Source organism: Ictalurus furcatus, chromosome 11, assembly GCF_023375685.1.
Source record: "Ictalurus furcatus strain D&B chromosome 11, Billie_1.0, whole genome shotgun sequence".
In the NCBI taxonomy this organism is placed as follows: Eukaryota; Metazoa; Chordata; class Actinopteri; order Siluriformes; family Ictaluridae; genus Ictalurus; species Ictalurus furcatus.
In genome coordinates, this window is record NC_071265.1 from 20,570,378 (window position 1) to 20,591,753 (window position 21,376).

Genomic DNA, 21,376 nt, shown 5'->3' on the forward strand with positions numbered 1-21,376 from the left:
AGGGAACAAACCTGTTCCAGCATGTCAGTGCCCCTGTGCACAAATGAGGTCTGTAAAGACATAGTTCGCCAAGATTAATGTGGGAGAACTCGAGTGGCCTGAACAAAGCCCTGACTTCAACCCCACTGAACACCTCTGGGATGAATTGGAGTACTGACTGCATGCCAGATCTTCTCGCCTGACACCTCACTGATGCTCTTCTGGCTGAATTAGCACATATCCCCACTCCAAAAGCCTTCCCAGAGGAGCGAAAGCTGTTAAATCAAGAATGGGATGCTCAACAAGCACATATGGCTGTGATGGTCAGGTGTCCACATTCGTTTGGCCATATAGTGTATGAAGGGCCTAATGTGTTCCTATGTTCCCATGACTAACTTTCCATTAAACAACTTACTGTTACTGATGATCAAAATGAAAAACATTCATAAATTCTCTGATTGTCAAATAATTCAGTTGAATTTTACACTAGATTAAATGACCAACTGCACTATTTGCTTCAGATAACCATGCATATGATCGCCCATAGTCATATATAGGCTACTCAGCAAAAAAAGAGACTGTATTTTAAAGATCATTTTGTAAAATCCAAATAAGCTTTACAGCTCTTTACTAGAAAGGGTTTAAACGATGTTTCTCATGATTGTTCAATGAACCATAAACAATTACTGCACATGCACCTGTGGAACAGTCCTTAAGACACTAACAGTTTACAGGCTGTAGGCAATTAAGGTCACAGTTACAATAGTTTAGGACACTAAAGAGACCTTTCTACTGACTCTGAAAAACACCAGAAGAAAGATACCTAGGGTTCCTGCTCACCTGCATGAACCTACCATTGACCTGCTGGACTGCAGATGTGGCCAGAACAATAAACTGAGGCATGAGGACTGCAGATGTGGCCAGAACAATAAACTGAGGCATGAGGACTGCAGATGTGGCCAGAACAATAAACTGAGGCATGAGGACTGCAGATGTGTCCAGAACAATAAACTGCAATGTCTGTAAAGTAAGATGCCTAAGACAGTACTACAGGAAGACAGGAAAGACAGCTGATTGTCCTTGAGTTGGAAAATTATATGTAACCATGTGTACCTCCAGACGCGATGGAGAACTTGCAAACTTGCCTTTGTGGAAGAGAGTGGGGTAACATCTCACAGCAAGAACTGACAAATCTGGTGCAGTCCATGAGGATGAGATGCACTGTAGTACTTAAAACAGCTGGTGAACACACTACATGCTGACTGTTACTTTTGAGATTGAACCCCCCCCCCCTCCGCCCGCCCCCCCCCATGTCTCAGTTGTTGAATGTTTTTATGTTAATACAAATATTTACACATGTTACACTTGCTGGAAATAATAGCAGTAGAATGTTTATTTATTTATTTATTTATTTATTTTATTCATTACTATAGCCTGCTTTACATAGGTCTACCTGGTAATAATTGATCATTGCCACTTTAAGCTTTAAGTTCAAGTACTGTTTTAGGCAAAATGAGACAGTAAAAACTGTATGTCTATATTATTTTAAGCAACAAACTGTCTATATTTGCAGAACATACCCGTATATACCCTAATATTTAAAAAGAAATTAAAATCCATGGACGGAAGCCAGCAAACGGGAAGACTTTTAAGTGATTAAACTTCCGCTCATGAAAAGAGGCGGGGCTTAAACTAAACGTTAGCTTGCTAGCTAACATTTGTAGCTGTTGTCCTATTTTCTGGTGCATCATTATCAACTGTTTAAAGAAAACCATTTTATACGGGTGAGTTACAGTACTGGGTGTTTATTTGGTAATGCGAGCTCACCACAAAGGTAATTAAAGTTATTTTCCGGTTGTAGTGGTTAGCAGCCGAGCTCGCGAGGTTAGTAATGCTGTAGCCAGAGCGCTCTTTTGTTTGAGGAGAAACAGCAACAGCAGCGGCAGTAGAAGTGTGAGGATTGGTGGACTCTAGCGTGAGAGCGCCTACACCAAAGTTGGAACACAACAGACAAGAGAGTTCATATAAATAAAACACGAACGCGTGGATGTTAGGCTTAGATTGATAGTGATGTTTTTTATGTCCTTGTTTGTCTGGAAGAATAGCTCGTGTCTCGGCTAACTAGTGTGCAGATTAGTGCGTTATCAAAATGTTGTCAGTGCCAGTGTTCTCATTAGATTGGGATTGATCAATAGCCTCAACCGTCAACATTACAACGTTTATATCCTCAGCCGACAAAAAACAACAACTAATAAACCAGTTAGTATTATTTTCATCATCTAGCTGTGTTACTATCATTCATTTAATATAATTTGTTCTGTATTAATCAGCAGTGAATATTTATATGCAAATGCTAGGTGAGTTGTTCCTGTACCAACTGGGTTGCTCTGTATGTGTGGAAAATAAATAATAAATAAATATATATCTATCCAGGTACTTTTTCTATGGGCTCCAAGAGACGACGCATCGCTTCTCCCTCCAGCAGTGTGAGTGGAGACTTTGACGATGCCACTTCATCAACTCCAGCCAGTAGCTGGAAAAGGAGGAGGAGGACTTCTAATGCCACTGCTGTCGATCAAGTGAGTTTGCACAGGTTGTATGTGACAGCCGGTTGGATGCATGATCTAAAAAAAACAAAACATGCTTTGACTTTTTGGCCAACCTCAACTATCACTGAATGAATCTGTGACACCTACTATTCAGTTAAAGCAGGAGCAGTACTTCAGAGGTGCCACTATACAGGGTGACACCAACGTCTTCATACGTTGGGGAAATGAACACTTTTTTAGCAAACCATCATCACATTTTTTCGTGCTTAATTTATAGTGTGTGTATATATAGTTTCAGATAGTCTTTGACAAAAGAACGTATTGAAATCGTTCTCATGGCTGGATCGGGAAGCTGTCACAGGGTTGCGATGGACTTTAGCAGGAAACATGGCAAACACGTCACACACTACATTGCTGGCAAACTTATTAACGAATTCAAAAAGTCTGGAAGTGTTGCAGACGTCCACGAACATCAACCGATGTTGTTCTGTAAAACATAGTCCCTTATGTTTGGAGAATTTTAAGACACCTTGTATTTCCTCACATTCAATTTAATTTAATTCATCCATTCAGTCATGTTCGACTCTCACCGACTTTATAGGCGAACATTCTCCGTGCTATCCTGTCGAGCAGTGCTTCTTTCAATTGCTTGATGTTCATTTCGGTATCCGGTTTGATGGTGTCGAGCCAGCGTGTTCATTGTCGACCCCTTCTTCAGGTTGCACTTTGCACACATGACATGGCCAAAGTAAGTCAGTCGTAGTTTAGTGATTTTAGCTTGTAGTGACGTCCCCGGTTTTATGCAATCCAGCACTTCTCTGTTCGTTATCTTGGCTGTCCACGGTATTCGTAACATCACCAGCACCACATTTCGAATGCATTGATTCTTTGTCGTTTGGCCTTTCGTGGCATCCAGCTCTCACACCCATACATCGTATAGGGAAAGACGATGGCTCTAACTAGTCTGCCTTTTGTAGTAAGAGTGATATCTCTGCTTTTCCAGATCTTATTCACGCCAGCCACTGCAGTGTGGCCCAGAGGAATCCTGTGTTAGATTTCGGGGGTGGATTCGTTAGCACGGTCGATTTATTTAAATAAATAAATAAATAAATAAATAAAATTATCCACAGAAGATGAAATCCTGAACTGATTCAATTTGTTTGTCAATCATTTTAAATTTCACTTCTCTGCTAGCTGCTGTCATCATGATCTTTGTTTCCTTGATGTAAAGGTGCAGCCCCATTTTATTTATTTATTTATTTCCCCCCCACTTTCTTCCTTAATTTTCAAAATTAGATTTATCAGGTCCTCCTCCCTTTCAGCCAGCAAAGTCTTATTGTCTGTATATCTCAAGTTGTTGATGGTTCCTCCTCCAGTCATCACTCCAATATTAGATGAGTCCAGGTCTAATTTCCTTATGATCATCTCAGCATAGAAAAGAATGGTTGAAAGGTTGAAAAGAAATGGGGAAAATACGGCCCTGTCTCACGCCCTTGCCCATCCTGAACCAATCTGTATTTCCTTACGTTACAAATGGTTATATTATTTTCCTCAGTGTGTAAAGAGTTTTGTTTTCTTTCCTCAATAAGATGTCCCAATCTGGGATCATGTATTAGTTTTGGGGTTGATACTGACCTGAAGCACTGGATATATGATTTATTTTCCACTCATATATGTGAAAATGTGAGTTGATTGACAGATTATAGATTTTCCACTGGTTAAAGGAGACAACTTGTCTTAAATGTTTGCATCCCTGGTTTTCAATGTCTTTTTAGTATGAATTCTGTCCAACAGACTGATTTTATGACCACAGTGACTAAGCACATGCTCACTTTCTTTTAGATCGCTGTTTGCAATGAATTGTACAACACTGTCAGGGACTACAAAGATGAGCAAGGGAGGCAGATCTGTGAGCTGTTTGTTCGTGTTCCGAAAAGAAGGTACGAGTCAGCTGCCGTCTCTCGTTGTCTACACTGTGGGGTTTTTTTTTTTTGTATTTTGGATGAGGAATGTTATTTGCAGAAGTGAATAGATGATTTTAGTTGTTGAATTGCTCTCTGCCTAGTCTTTTTAGTTATTGTGTATGCCATTTAGGAATCAGCCGGATTACTACGAGGTGGTGAGCCAGCCCATTGACATGATGAAGATCCAGCAGAAGCTCAGGACAGAAGACTACCAAGATGCAGAGCAGTTCTCTGAAGATTTTAAGCTGCTTATAAACAATGCCAAAGCTTACTATCCGGTAACAGTCACAATTTTTATGCTTCAGTGACTTTTTTTTTTCTTTTTGAATTTTTTTCTTTCATAAATCACTACTAGAAATTCATTTTGATTTTATTTTTGGTAAATGAGTTTTATTAGCTCATCTAGGCTATCAATGGAACGGTAGATTCTTCAACTAAAACATCTTTCCTTTTCATTCCACATTTATTTAGTTTCTAAAAGAAACAGGATACTATTAATCGGACCGTATCAGTCCAATTTGTTTGTGATTGTTGCAGACAAATATGCTTGATTTTCTTACAGCTTTTTTTTTTCTTCCCCCAAAAAAATTTGCGATGCAATTTGTGGAGGTTTTTTTCCGTACTTATTTGCAGAAAATGACTTCAATTGGCAAAAGTGCAATTGCACAAAATTGTTTTGCACGGTCTTTCGCAGTGATGTTTGTTGGTAAATGAGATCCTTGAGCTGTACTCATGGTCCACGCAAGTGAATCGAAGAGGGCTTTGGCTGATTGTGTGTTGTGATGACGTCACGCATGTCACGTCTTGGCCCAAATCAGCGATAATTTAGAAAAATTGCAAGCTCCTCAGAATATTGCAGAGTTTGCTTGATTTTGCGTTAATTTCTGCAAACGCAAAATCCTAGATGGACTGCTTAATGTTACCGATAATTTACAACTGGCCTGATTGTGTATGTGTGTGTTTTTATTTGTTTATTTATCTTATATCAGGCTGATAGTCCGGAGTACAGGGCTGCCTGTAAGTTGTGGGATCTGTTTCTAGCCACAAAGAATAGCCTTCTTCGGGGAGGAGATGTCGAGGATGATGAGGAAGAAGAGGAAAGTGAAGATGCTGACAACACAGGAGTCTCCACAGAGGAGGAGGTAAAGTTTCCTCATAATTCATTGTCCAGTTCTGACTGAAAAAGGAGTGTGCATGAGATGCTTCATAGTCTTAACAGCTCTGTGGATGTGTGTATGGTGGACAGACTACAACATTATCATATCACTTCTCCTCACATCTGCTCAGATGTCACCTAACTATATGAAGGGGCTCCTAGAGCAGCTGTTGGAGGCTCTTGTGTCTTATACTGACTCTTCAGGGAGATTAGTTAGTGAACTTTTCCAGAAGCTGCCCTCTAAACTGGTAAAACATTTTACATTTGACTTTTTTCTTTGATTCCAATCTGTTTGTTGGGTAGGAACTTTAATGTTAACCATTGTGTATGTTTTTCTTCTGTCTATATGCAGCAATACCCAGACTACTATGCCATAATCAAAGAGCCAATAGATTTGCGAACCATAGCTCAGAGGATACAGGTGTGTGTATCCCATTATCACTAATCATTACAGTTAATGGATTTCAAACTAAGCTTGACAAAAAAAAAGTACAACAGGTATAGCATGTTATTGTTTCATGACAGATGGGACATTACAAATCCATCAGTGCCATGTCCAAGGACATTGATCTTTTGGCCAAAAATGCCAAAGCCTACAATGAACCTGGATCACAAGTTTATAAGGTAATTTCTGTCCACATTCTGTAGTATACATGTCCGGTTTAATGACCTGCCTCAAACAGGACAATGCAGTCTTGGTTTACCTTTAATCTTTGGGGTAACCCTTCCGCTTCTGTTGTTTGAAGGATGCAAACACAATCAAGAAGGTATTTTTGCAGAGGAGGACTGAACTTGAACAAGCAGAACCAACAAAATCCAGCCTCCGCATCAGGTATCTTCATCATGCAGGTTTTTATCTTGATTCACTGAGCTTTGTGGTTTGATCCTGAGCTCGGGTAACTGTCCCTGTGAAACTGTGTGGAGTTTTGCATGTTCTTCTCATTCCAAGGTAGACATCCTCTGGGTTCTCAGATTTCCTCCCCTCATGTACAAAAACATGCTAGTAGGTGGATTGGGGACTCTAAATTGCCCGTGTGTGTGTGTATTGTGCCCAGTGATTCAAGGTACATTCCCGTCGTGTTCTAAGTGTTTTCCTGATGCAACTTGACCCTAACAAGGATAACCAGCAGTCACTGAAGATGAGTAAATGTACTGAGCTTGTAGTTTATCTTTGACGTCTGCATGTTCTGTGGCAGGAATCGGAGGTCTGCTCAGGGTGATCGTCTGCCTGCTATTACCGTGTCTCTGCAGCCTGGCTCAGAGAGTGATGAAGACTCCATTCTCTCAGGTATTCCATCATCCTGCCCAAGTCTCAGCATAATACAAGGACTTATTAAAGAGTTGGATTTTTCATATATGCGTTCATATTTTTTTTTCCCTTTCCTACTGGCCATCTGTATGTAGTTGTGATTCATGTCTTCAATCAAAGCTTTAAGCTTATTAGTGGAATTTCTTACTGTCTTTGCGTCTGTTACTACAGGCTCTGTGCGGTATGACGCTGGGGAGATGGAGTCTGAAAGTGGGCATACTCGACTAGCTACCAGTGATCCGATCTTCCAGTTGTACCAAGCTGTCAGAGGGGGCCGTAACACTCAGGGTCAGCTCCTCGCTGAGCCGTTCCTCCAGCTACCTTCACGCAGAGAGTACCCTGATTACTACCATCAGATCAAATACCCCATTTCTCTCCAGCAAATTAGGTACTAGCACATGATTTCAAACAATATACCTTCAATTTATATTAACCTACTTTTTATTTATACTCATTTATAAGTTTACAGTCAAAAGCATAAATAGATCACTGTATCTGCATTTCATGTCAGTTACTGACTTGTGTTGGTGCTGCCAAACATCATCATGTAGCATTGATGTAGCAAGTCTAATCATGGAAATCATCAGTATTTTGCTCTCTAGCTGGTATTCTGGTTTTTTGGCTGAAATATCCTTTTATAAGCTATGTTTTATATAGCGTTTTAACATGGCATCTGTTTAAACTGTTTTTCACAGAGAAAAAATGCGGAACGGGGAGTATGAAGGAGTCGAGCAGGTGGAATCGGACCTTATTACTATGTTTGACAATGCTAGACGCTACAATGTCCCCAATTCTGCCATTTACAAGCGTGCTCAAAAATTACAGCAAATAATGCAGGTAAATATATTTCTTCTTTTCAGCTGGATGGAGAAAAGTTGTTATATAAGCATAATCTGTTGTTATTATATATAGACCACAGGTGTCAAACATACAGCTTGTACTCTGGAATCACCCCAATGAAGGTTCTAATCCAGCCCACCTAATGAATTTAGAAACTGTGTATAATATGTAATGTGCTAATGATATGTACAGTACCCTCCACTAATATTGGCACCCTTGGTAAATATGAGGGGGGGGGGGAAGGCTGTGAAAAATTTTGATCTTTTGTTTAAAAAAAAAAAATCACAAAAATACTCTGCTCTCATGGATATCAAACAATTGCAAACATAACACAGGTTTATCAAAAAAAAAAATTTGTTAAATATAGGGGTTCTAATAATTTTTGCACACCTGTGAATTCATATAGGAAATATATTTGAAGTCTATTCCCACTGATATCTTCCTTTTTTTTAGTACACCTGGGTGACTAGGAACAGGAAATTGTTCAACCATGACTTACTGTTTCACAGGGGTATAAATATAAGGTAACGCATAGGACAAATTCCCTTAGTCGCTCATAACAATGGGTAAGACCAAGAAATATAGTTGTGATGTACGGCAAAAGGTTGTTGAGCTTCACAAAATGATAAGTGGCTATAAGAATATAGCACAAGCATAGAAAATGCCCATTTCCACCATCAGGGAAATAATTAAGAAGTTCCAGTCAACTGGAAATGTTATGAATCAATGCAATGTAAAGAGGATGGTTTGAGTTGCCAAAAAATCTCCAAGTATCACAGCTGGAGAATTGCAGAAGTTAGTTGCGTCTTGGGGTCAGAAAGTCTCAAAAACTACAATCCGAAGTCACCTACATCACCACAAGTTGTTTGGAAGGGTTTCAAGAAAAAAGCCTCTACTCTCATCCAAAAACAAACTCGAGCGTCTTTAGTTTGCCAGACACTACTGGAACTTCAAATGGTCCGATGAAAGCAACATAGAGCTTTTTGGCAATAAACACCAGAGGTGGTTTTGGTGCACACAGAGGTAGTGATATGGAAAAGTACCTCATGCCCACTGTTAAATATGGTGGTGGCTCTTTAATGTTTTGAGGGGGTTTTTCTGCCAGAGGACTTGGACATTTTGTTGGGATACACGGCATCATGGACTCAAATATCAACAGATATTAAATGAAAACCTGACTGCCTCTGCCAGAAAGCTTAAAATGGGCCGTGGTTGGATCTTCCAGCAGGAGAATGATCCAAAACATACATCAAAATCAACACAAAAATGGTTTACTGACCACAGAATCAAGGTCCTGCCATGGCCATCCCAGTTCCCTTACTTGAAACCCATAGAAAACCTGTGGGGTGAACTGAAGAGGAGAGTCCACCAGCGTGGACCTCGAAATTTGAAGGATCTGGAAACATTCTGTATGGAGGAATGCTCTCGGATCCCTTGTCATGTATTTTCCAACCTCATCAGGCATTGTAGGAGAAGACTCCGAGCTGTTATCTTGGCAAAGGGAGGTAGCACAAAGTATGGACTAAGAGGGTGCCAATAATTGTTGCACACCTATATTTAATGAAGATAAAGCTCGGTTTTGTTTGCAAATGTTTTGATATCAATGAGAGCAGAGTATTTTTGTGAATTCTTTTACCAAAAAATCAAAACCATTTTTCACAGCCTTCTTTGCTTGTATTTACCAAGGGTGCCAATATTAGTGGAGAACACTACTTCATTTGCAAGCAAAAAAGTGATATAATCCTAATTAAGTTCAATTCAGTTCCAGGTTTTATATATCTATCTATTTATCTATCTGTCTATCTATCCGTCTATGTATAAAAATGTTGATAAATGAACACGTTTAAGAGTTGATGTGTAACCGGGCTGCTAAACCGACTGCTTTATTTTGGATAGCCCACTTAATATTAGATGAAATGCAATGTGACCCATTACCTAAAATGAGTTTGCCACCCCTAATATAAACCATGTTTGTGATTCAGTACGGTTTAGTGCAGTGTGCATGTTATTGAACTTGAATTATAGTTTGTTGCTGTAAAAATGAGCTAATGTCCTTTCCAGCTAAAAATGAGAGAACTTCGAGATGATGAGGGAGAAAGTTTGCTTTCTACCATGATCCCTGACACAGGAAGCAGTAAGAGAAAAAGGTCAGTTCCATTTTGAGCCAACAACATGCATTTTTGTCATTTGAATAATGTTAATGTTGCTTTTCTTCTGTCCAATAATAAATTTTCCAACATCATAGCCATAAGAAGAACACCAAGAAAAACAGGATGAAGGCATTGTTTGCAGCAGTGACAGAGGCACGAGAGGCAGGTACAGGTCGGCGCCTCTGTGACCTCTTCATGGTGAAGCCATCAAAGAAGGACTACCCTGATTACTACCAGGTTATCTTGGAGCCCATGGACCTGCGCACCATTGAGAGCAATATCCGCGCTGAACGCTATGTCAGCGAGGAGGCCCTCATGAATGATATGAAGCTCATGTTCCGCAACGCTCGCCACTACAACGAGGAAGGCTCTCAGGTAGGTCAAAATTGAGAAACTGATTCGTTTGAAATCTGAACCTGCATGGAAGATGTGGACATTTGTTACACTGTGTATGTTTTCGTATAAAACATATAATATTAACATTTTTTATTACCACTGTATTGTAAAGTATGATCTATTTGCTCTGTTCATGTAACATTACAGTTCAATACAAGGTAATGGGTATTTGTTTACTTTTTACTGTTGTGTGCAGGTTTTCAATGATGCAGACATTCTGGAAAAGATTGCAAAGGAAAAGCAGAAGGAACTTAGACCTTTACCTGGGGATGATGATGTTGGCTCACCCAAACTCAAACTACGTGCGTTATGTAAACCCCCCCCCCCCCCCCCAAAAAAAAAAAAAAACACGTTTCGGGCATGTTTTGATTATACAGTTAAAAATCTCAGTTGATGAAGGAACTTTGTTTCTTTTTCTTCTTTTTATCACTAACATTATTATTATTATTTTCATCATCTGTGCAAATCCAGGAAGGAGTGGGGGTGCTGCATCTCCCAAGAAGTCTCGTACTCAGACATCCCTGCAGCAGAAACTGAGCGAGCTCTACGAAGCTGTTCGCAGTTTTACAGACAGTCGTGGACGCCGTCTGAGCACAGTGTTTCTGCGGCTGCCATCGCGCTCTGAGCTGCCTGATTACTACGCCGCCATCAAGCGGCCTATTGACATGGAGCGTCTGCGCAGCTACATGGTGCAGGGCCGCTACCAGGACATAGATTCCATGGCTGAGGATTTCATCCTTATGTTCAACAACGCCTGTACATACAACGAGCCTGAGTCGCTCATCTACCGCGATGCACTGCTGCTCCACAGAGCCTTCCTTGACACACGCCGCAACTTGGAGAAGGAGGAAGAGGATGGAGAGGAAAGAGTGGGAGCTCAGGTGGCTGTAGCTTCGCTGGTTTGTGAGCTTATTCGGAATCTATTTGTGTCGGTGATGGGCCATCAAGACGACGAGGGCCGCTGCTACAGCGACTCGCTCGCAGAGGTGCCCGCTGTGGATCCTGCCAACTTGGAGGAACCACCTCTTAACTTGGAGATGATCCGCAACAACGTAGAGCGTGGACGCTATCGGAGGCTGGATGTGTTTCAGGAGCATTTCTTTGAGGTGCTGGAGAAAGCCAGACGCCTCAACAGGTTAGTAGCAACCCTTTAGCCATCCTTTACTGTTCACTTCTCATCTGGTTTCATCTTTGAGTTTAATTTTTAACAATGAAAATGTTTACAATGTTTGGATCATTGTCTCACTTAGGCACTAGACCCCTCTACATGCTTATAGATCATCATGATTGTAGGTTGTTGTGCAAATAAAAGGTAGCATGAATATGACTGTGACTAACAATCACTGTTTTGTTTCATATTGATGAAGATCATTAATTTGTAAACACTTTTTAAACATGATTACTTATCTCATTCCCAAGATAAATTGGGTGGGGAAATTGGAGAATAAATTGGATAATAAATTGGATCTATGTAATGCTAATGACTTTCTACAAATATTTTTGAAAATGTTTCTTGGGGACTGTTAAACTTTTTTAACAAAAAGATAAATCAAAGACCAAAGGTATAATCCAGTTCTCAAGCACAATATTAACATCGAAGAATTGGTAAGAGAGTAAGGCCACAAGCGCTTTCTCTGAACTTTTTTAGATTAGTAAAGTGCACTGACGAAATTAACTACTATGTATACAGAACAGATTCTGAGATATTTGAGGACTCAGTTGAGCTGCAGCAGTTCTTTGTGAAGATCCGAGATGAGCTATGCAAGAATGGCGAGATCCTACTCTCCCCAGCACTGAGCTATACATCCAGACATCTGCATGTAGATGTGGAGCAGGAGAAGAGAGAAAAACTGCCTCTGGAAATGGAGGAAGATCGACTCAAAGTTGAGGAAGACAAGAAAGGCATGTTGGTCTTTGATCACGTTTCCTCACGGTGTAGGCTAATACATTATAATAGTAATCATGAAGTTGTAGTCCACTTGTAGTGCAAACTATTTAATTAATTTAAATAAACAGTTTGTGTAGTTTATTTAATTGTTGCAAATAAATATATTTTAAAGACGGTAGAACCTATGCAATTCTTTAATGTCGTCTTAGTTTCAAAATACACTATATGGCCAAAAGTATGTGGACACGTGCTCACACCCATATGTGCTTTTTGAACATGCCATTTCAGATTTAATCTCTCTTTGCTGTTATAATAATAACCTCCACTATTCTGGAAAGGCTTTCCTCTAGATTTTGGAGCGTGGCTGTGGGTATTTGAACATTCAGCCACAAAAGCATTAGTGATGTCAGGCACTGATGTCTGGCGAGGAGCTCTGGTGCACTGTCAACATTACAGTTCATCTGGGGGGAATTCAGTGGGGTTGAGGTCAGGGCTTTGTGCAGGCCACTTGAGATCTTCTATGCCAGCCTTGGCAAACCATGTCTTCGTGGAGCTCACTTTGCGCACAGGGGCGTTGATCCTTTAGTTTCAGTGAAATGAAATTATGTGCTTTCAACATTTGGCAACAGTTTGGGGATGCCCAACATGTGGGTGTGATGGTCAGGTGTCCACATACTTTTGGCCATTTAGTGTATCTGTCTACAACAGGGTTATTATTATTGGTAATATCAATGAATATTTTAAGGGCACATTGACACCTTATCTCCAGGAAGCTTGTGTATTATAAAGGTATAGGTGGAATAGGTATATTATACTGCATATATGTATATAGGTATATATATGTATGTGTTATATATGTATTATATATGTATATACTGCATAGATATATTATAAAGGTGAAGAGGCAGATAGACTATGCAGAGAAGTCTATCTCACCTCTTCCTTTAAGTGAAGCATTGAAGAGTTGTATAGCCCTAGTGACAAAAGAATTCTTCAGCCTGTCAGTTGTACATGGCAGTTGGAGGCTACGCTCACTGCCATGTACAACTGACAGGCTGAGGAAGTCTTTTGTCCCTAGGACTATACAACTCTTCAATGTTTCACTTAAAGGAAGAGGTGAGAGAGACTTCTCTGCATAGTCTATCTGCCTCTTCACCTTTTCATATATTCTCATACACTTCCATGACCTCTTACAACAATGTTGTGTACTGGTTCACTGTGTGACTGTTTTACTGTTTACACTGTTTATGGACTATATTAGCCCACATGTGCAACCCCTACCTCTATTTCCCAGTCTGTGGATCCTTGATTTGGTATATTTTACTGTTTTTTTATTAATTATTCTTTTAGCATCCTGCTTATACTTTATTGTATGTTGTATTGTGTGTGATGTCTTGAGCTACTGGGACCTTGAATTTCCCCTTGGGGATCAATAAAGTATCTATCCATCTATCTAATGAGTGATTGTTGTTCCAGAGGAGGAAAAGACAGAGGGTGGTACAGAGGGACAGTGGTCTTCAGGTCTTCAGAAAACCTATAGTCAAGACTGCAGCTTTGAGAACAGCATCTACAGTGTAGGAGATTTTGTGTATGTGCAACCATCTGAAGCCAACCTGCAGCCCCACATTGTAAGCATTGAGAAACTGTGGAAGGATGAGGCTGGTGAGCAAGCTTTTTCTTTTCGTCGTCTTTTTTTTTTCAGGCAAAATCATATTTAACAAAGTTAGGTCTTATTAATTCTTTATTTCCGAAAGCACTTGCTATAACGGACAATAACTGAACTTCCAGAATGCATCATGGATGACCTCAAATTATTCCTTGCTATCCAAAACCCTCTTAAATTCCGTGCAGACTAATGGCATAGCTTTGTTTATGCTTATTAGCTGCAGCTCACAATGGTTACAGGCAAACTTGTAAGCAAACATTTGGTACTATTGAGGTCAAAACAAGCTAATTAAATGTGAAGTGAAAGTCTGGATAAAAACACTGTCCAACTTAAATAAACAAAATGAATCCTAATGCTAAATAGTAATTTAATCGTATTAATATACATCAAAATGTGTTAAATCCAGCTTCTTTCTGGTTGTTTGATGCAGGTGAGCAGTGGCTGTATGGCTGTTGGTTTTACCGACCAGGTGAAACCTTCCACCTAGCTACACGCAAGTTCCTGGAAAAGGAAGTATTCAAGAGTGACTACTACAATAAAGTTCCAGTCAGTAAGATACTGGGGAAATGCATGGTCATATTTGTAAAGGTAAATGGAGCAAAACCTACCCTTCCCTTTCCTTAACCTTGAGAAAAATGATATGTATAATATATATATATATAAACATTTTCACTAGTAATAGGTTTGTGGTTCATATAGATACATGATACATATTAAAATTTCTGCTGGTATTCCCTAAAAGATTATACTTTTTTCCAGGATTATTTTAAACTTCAGCCTGAGGGCTTCAAGCCCGAGGACGTCTTTGTTTGCGAGTCTCGTTACACGACCCGGACCAAGGCCTTCAAGAAGATCAAAATGTGGACCATCCCACCAAGCTCTGTGAAATTAATCCCTCGTGATGTGCCATTACCTGTAGTCAGAGTTGTGTCCATGTTCGTCAGTGCTGCAAATTGTGACCAGGATAAGATGATGGCAGACACTGCTGATGATCATGGTAGCTTTATTGAGAAAGTATGCATCTTTATAAATTGACAGCTTCATGTCAGATTGGGGGAAAAAATACATTTGGATTTTTCAAGTGTGTCGTCACATAATTTTCATACTTGCTACTTACAGGAGAGAGAGGCTGTTCCTGTAGAGGTGGCCAATAGTGAACCTGGATGTCAGTACTACGAACAGCTATGCTACAATAACATGTGGCTGAAAGTGGGTGATTGTGTCTACATTCGATCTCATGGATTGATACGGCCACGAATTGGCAGGCAAGCGAATTATAACATTTTTCCTCTTACATTCCGATGTCATGAATGTGCCTGCTATAAAATAAGTTTTGTTTTCGTGGTTATGAGCAGGATTGAGAAGATGTGGGAGCAGGATGGAGTTGCTTTCTTCTTTGGGCCGATATTCATCCACCCTGAGGAGACAGAACATGAGCCCACCAAGATGTTCTACCAGCGTGAAGTGTTCCTGAGCAACGTGGAGGAGACCTCCCCCATGATGTGCATTATAGGTACAAGCCTTCCTTCTGCTGTGTGACCTGCTATGACCAGTTATCTGTAATATAATGTAGCTTTAGTTCTGTACTTATGTGAATAACACTGATAAAGCTATTTAAATATTTAGAAAGTGTTTAATTTTGTTAGGTTTTGTTCTCTAGGATTTTACAATTGTTTCTTTGTTATTCTTTCTTCTCTTCATAGGAAAGTGTGTTGTCTCCTCCTTTAAGGACTTTATTTCCTGTAGGCCCACTGAGTTTGCAGAGGAGAACGTACACCTGTGTGAGAGCCGGTACATTGAGGCAGAGAAGCAGATGAAAAAATTTAAGGGCCTTAAACGATTTTCCCTTTCAGCGAAAGTGGTGGACGATGAGATCTACTACTTCAGGTACTTTAATATTACAGTTTATATTTAGCAGTCTGTACAGTGAAAAAGCTAATGCACATTTCTTTTCTTGGCTTTGGTCCAGTATTTAAATATTTAAGTGGATATAGGCAGAGTGGAGGCTAACCTTTCTTCCGTTTATAGAAAGCCGCTTGTGCCTTCCAAGGAACCATCTCCCCTGCTGGATAAAAAGATTGAAGAGCTAGAGGCCAAATTTGCAGATATTGAGGACCTGGATGAAGATCTAGATGAGATGGAGGATGAGGATGACGAAGCACCAGCAACACCCTCCATGCCCCAGCATCAGGTTTCACTGACTAGTGATATGGACCTTCCTAACATACCACTACAGGTCTCACCCTCATAAAGATGTATACACATGAAACCTTCACATAAACACAACTGTCATGGCATTAACTTTGTCCACACCTAAATATAGCATGTGTTCCAGCCGAAGATTGATGATGTTGATGAACCATTCAAACAGGATTATGATTATTGCACATTGTCTGTGGTTTATTCTACACAGTCTACACCAAAGACGATAAAAGGTCTATCCAAGAAAGAAGGAGCCAAGCGCAAGATCAACATGAGTGGCTACATTCTGTTTAGCAGTGAGATGCGAGCTGTCATCAAGGCTCGACACCCAGATTTCTCCTTTGGAGAGCTAAGTCGTCTTGTGGGTACGGAGTGGAGGAACCTGGAATCTACTAAGAAATCAGAGTATGAAGGTAAATTCACATGAAAATTATGTCACATTTTAACCCATTTTGTCTTTACTGACTTATGTGGCGACTCCCTGATGGGGACCAAAGATTACTTGCCTAATCAGTTCAAGTCTTAATAATGTGTATATAATGCTGTCTTTTCAGAGCGGGCAGCTAAACTGGTAGAACAGCAGGAACGAGAGAGGGCCCTCCAGCAACAGCTGCAACAACAACAACAGCAGCAGCAGGCGGCAGCTTCTCCGAGAGCAGGTACCCCAGTCGGGTCTCTGATGGGGGTAGTGCCTCCCCCAAGCTCTATTGGGATGCTAAACCAAGCCATGCCACCTATGCCAGGTAACGCCAAATCCCCCTTATACCGACTCCCCGAGACAATCAAGATGCAGCATCCGGGCACCCTCCAAAACTTCCATCACTTCTTGACCCCATCCATACCCCAACACATTCTCATCAGTCACCAATCATTGTAGTCTTACCCACCTCAGGGCCCCATTATGATTTTATTCATATTCCCAACTGTAGCTTCAGGGTTGTGTGTGTAATAGATAATGCTTGTTTTGTTTTATTTGCATGATTACTATTTTTATTAACCTCCACATATGGAAGTAGTACTGCTGTCTTAATTCGTAACTTCATTGACACTTTTACTCTGTCTAACTTGCTCCTCTAGAAATTCCAGAAAGTGTCTTTTATTTTGTAGTGCATGACCACACACATTTGCATGTCACAGATGCATGGATTCTTTTGTGTTGTTTCTCCCTTTTCACCCAAGGCATGATGGGAAATTATGGCCCACCCTTCATGCCTATGCAGGGTCCTCCTGATGGCATGATGGGTATGGGTGGCACACCTCCTCACCCCATGGGGGTGACCGCGTTGCCACCTCAGCACTACTTTACATCAGGCATGGCTGGGTACCCTGGTATGCCCCATCCTGGTAAGAAGCATCCACGAGTGTGCAACTTCACCAGCCAGCCAGAGACAAATATTACCTGCACAATAGTCACATCTGCAGTTAATTTCAATTTGTGGGTGGTGTGGTAGTGATGACATGTAATGGTAGTTCAATGTGGAGTTAAGACCTGCTTTTTCTACTATTTGTTGTGTGTTGAATATGTCACTTTAATTTAACTTGCGTTTACCACTAAGTTCAGAGTTTTAAATTGAGACACTACTGAAAAATCTAACTACTAATGGCAATGATCTTTTTACTGTGAGAAAATGGGAAGGCTAGGTACTCTTGCACAGATGGCTGCTGGTTTTCCATATGGCGACTGTTACACGATATTTTTTTATTTCAACTTGATTGCATTTGTTATGAAACCTTTGCTCTTGTATGTGTCATTTGAATTTGAATCACTATGATTAATCACTGAGTATTAAAACTAGGTTAAGAGTTTATTAAACAGTACTTATTCAGATGCTATACTTCCAAAGAATAATGACAACTAACGCACCACAGCTATTATAAAATATACATCGCGCACTTCTTTATTCAGCACATTTACGGTATAGTTAAAATCCTTGAAAGCTATTAAAAGTTGTTTACATGATGAGCCCCCCCTACTACTCAGCTACATGTTTCCATTATTTAGGATAATGTTTCCTTCTCTACAGGTGGAATGGGACCTGGTATTAATGGTATGGCTGGAAGTCCTGGTCCAGGAAATCCTTATGGGCTTCAGGTGAAAATCATGTTTATTTATATTCAGCTCTACTTCTGATCCAAGCTTTGTTGTGAGCTCTAGTCCTAATGGCGTTTCCTCTTTAGATGGGTGTATATGGACCCGGGCAGGTGGCTCCACCTCCATACCCAGGCCAAGGTCAGCTGGGTCAGAATGCCAACCAACCACAAGGCGCACCCATGTTCATAGCGCCTCCTCCCAGGCCGCAGCGCCTCTTGCATTCAGAAGCCTATCTGAAATACATAGAAGGACTCAGTGCAGATTGCCCCACTGTCAGCAAATGGGACCAGAGCCTTAAGGGTGAGATTGGTGGAAAAAGCTTTGTTTCCAAAATGGTTATTCTGTTTTCTAACATATTTCCTTTTTAAAAAATTTTTTTTTATAGCTGGAAGGAAAGACACTCGCCTGAGTAGAGAGCAGGAGAGTCGTCTTCCTTCTCATTGGCTGAAGAGCAAAGGGGCTCACACCACAATGGTTGATGCATTGTGGCGACTTAGAGACTTAATGATGAGAGACACACTCAGCATCCGACAAGCTTACAACCTTTAACCTTTACAGTTTAAACCCTGATGCTCAGGACCCCTATTTATGCAAGATGATATTTCAGCCAAATCTAATATCAGTGTAAAGCAGCTGATTTGTTCAGTATGTTCCACAGCAATAATAATGTCAGCTTTTTGTATAAATAAGATTTTAGTCATTTACATGGTTTCTTATTGATGCACTGGAATTATCACAAATGCATTAGCTAATTTATAACTACTGATATGATGGATGATCATGTACCTGATGACCATTGGAAGTTTTAGAACTGTTTAGATGAAATATGGTTATGCAGAAGAGCTTAATTAACCACATGTGATTTTATGTTACAATTTTCCCAGTTGAATGGATGTATAGAGGAATCACCTCCAACACTGATTTAATGGAGAAATGTGTCCTGCTTTAACCACTTTTAAGTCTTATTTATGGTACAAAATTACATCAGGTGGACAAACTGTAACACACAGTTGTATGTTACCAATATTTTTTAATGTGTCAAAATAAGCTTGATTTATCTTCATTTTATTGACAATTTAATATTTTTGCATTTTGTTTGGTAAAATTATATATGTGTTACTTTGTATTTGTGTTTTGAATATTATCCCATAAATGTTGACATTCAAAAGATACATTGTGGATTTGATTTTACTCAATTTGAAGTGCTAAATATGAATAATGTGCTGTGAATTTTGTTGAAGGGCTAATCTAATGTCAGGGGAAAAAAGACATTTACTAAATCACCAAAATATTATTATACACATTCAAATAATAAGCCTATTATTTGAATAGTTTGATCATGTTCAGAGGAGGTTCGTGAATTTGATTTTAAAGATGTTTAAACAGTTTAAGTGCTCCCTGGTGTCGAAGGGTTTGAGGTTTAAGGATTTAACTCTTGTGCTTCAATTAAAAAAAAGTTACACGGGTCCATAGAGGACAAAAATGTTCATGTCCAAAAATTTTTTAAAAAAAAAGAATATTTCTTTCCACTTTCACTGACTTTTTTTATTTATTTAATTTTTTTATTATTATTTTTAACCAGCATCAGTTCTTATCATAATTACCCAACATTCATTTTCAGAATTGTAACCCTTTAAATTCTGGTTTGTTTACATAATGCCACACGTTTTTGTTGTTGTTGTTGTTGTTGTTGTTGTTGTTGTTGTTGTTTTTAATGGGGAAAAAAATGAAAAATAGTAATTATTTTCCATATACTAAATGCTAAGCAGATTTTTTTTCTTTGATTATTACAGTCTTTGATATGTCAATGATTGCATCAAAATGAATGTTGTTGTTCATTTTTTTTTTTTGCAGTGTCAGATTTAAAAAACAACAACAAAAAAACTACCACTCAGGTCCATAAAGGACAAAAATGTCCATGTCAAAAAACTGTCATAGAAATATTATATATTATTTTTTTTTCCACTTTTGCTGACTTAATTTATTTATTTTTTACCAGCATCAGTTCTGATCATAATGACCAAACATTCATTCATTTTCAGAATTTTAACCCTTTAAATGCTGGTTTCTTTACATAATGCAAAACTCTTCAAAGCTCAGTAACCTTCTTTGACTCATATACATGGGGTGAAATTTGTGATTTCCAGTACAATATAATTTCTTTCTTTCAAACTTTTAACACAAACTTTTCAGTACACACGTACAAACCACAACTCTGAAATCCATACAAACACACACACCCACACAATTATAGCTGCATCATTTATTCAGTCGGTCTGCAGCTCTCTATAATACAGCAGAATCAGAAAAAAGCAAAAGTGTACCTTTCCCCCATAGGCTCAAACTGAGAAAATAGTACACATTTCAGACATTTTATTGAAAATTCAATGTTTCGAAACTTTGTCAACAAAATAAAAGCCTATTAACACAGAATGCATGATTTTATGCTTAAATGTCATGGGGATTAAAAACTGCAGTTTGAATGTGTTTCAATGGGGACATTTTTGTCCTTAAGGTCCTGAGTGTAACTATTTTGTGTACCTAGTTTAAATTAGAATTATTAAATATTAAAATTACCTAAAACAATACACACTTTTGCAATAATGTATGCTGTTTGCATTAACACAGACAAAATAATAATAATAATAATAATATACAAAAATGTCCATAAGGATGCACAAGGGTTAAGTATTTTTCAATCACTGATGAGGTACATATTTTTCCAAGGATATACAATGTATTGTAATATATTACATATATTAAAATGCTTAATATAATTGAACGAGTTGTTGCAAATGGACTAGACTTTGTTGATTATATTATTTTAATTGCAATTTAATCTCTCACATTTCCTTTGTAGTCTGTGCTGTGTGGTTTACCATGTGAGAATCTAGAAGACATTTTGGTTTTTGTTTTATTTTCTATACGAGATTATATTTTCTCTTAGTACTGCTTTTGCCGTTTTGGGGTTTCAATTGGGGACATTTTTGTCCTTAAGGTCCTGTGTGTACCTAGTTTAAAATAAATTTTATTATTCCAATAAAAAGACACACTTTTTGCAAAACAAACAAAAAAAAGTATGCTGTTTACATTAACACAGACAAAATTATTTTTTTAAAAGACCAAAATATCCATAAGGACGCACAAGGGTTAAGGATTTACAATACATTTATCTCCAAGTAAAT

The 21,376-nt window shown here is 39.1% G+C and overlaps 1 protein-coding gene across 4 annotated transcripts; it reads left to right on the forward strand.

Moving 5' to 3' along the window:
• The first annotated feature begins 1,574 nt into the window (after nt 1-1,574).
• pbrm1l (polybromo 1, like) lies at nt 1,575-19,359 on the forward strand. 4 transcript variants are annotated; one of them, XM_053636278.1, is made up of 30 exons: nt 1,575-1,763; nt 2,413-2,558; nt 4,371-4,468; nt 4,623-4,770; nt 5,482-5,634; nt 5,780-5,896; nt 6,001-6,069; nt 6,174-6,272; nt 6,395-6,480; nt 6,845-6,936; nt 7,129-7,345; nt 7,653-7,794; nt 9,859-9,944; nt 10,043-10,322; nt 10,540-10,645; nt 10,815-11,478; nt 12,034-12,245; nt 13,708-13,893; nt 14,328-14,485; nt 14,657-14,911; nt 15,017-15,162; nt 15,253-15,410; nt 15,601-15,784; nt 15,926-16,133; nt 16,311-16,512; nt 16,654-16,842; nt 17,279-17,443; nt 18,124-18,191; nt 18,278-18,491; nt 18,577-19,359. In XM_053636278.1, exons 2-30 carry the CDS (start codon nt 2,424-2,426, stop codon nt 18,738-18,740), a joined length of 5,001 nt encoding a protein of 1,666 aa, XP_053492253.1. In that variant the 5' UTR covers nt 1,575-1,763; nt 2,413-2,423; the 3' UTR covers nt 18,741-19,359. The 4 variants fall into 4 exon arrangements, with proteins under 4 accessions (XP_053492253.1, XP_053492250.1, XP_053492252.1 ...); XM_053636275.1 differs by having other exon boundaries at nt 1,578-1,763; nt 16,654-16,758; XM_053636276.1 differs by lacking the exon at nt 1,575-1,763 and adding an exon at nt 1,787-2,238 and having other exon boundaries at nt 16,654-16,758.
• The last annotated feature ends 2,017 nt before the right edge of the window (nt 19,360-21,376 follow it).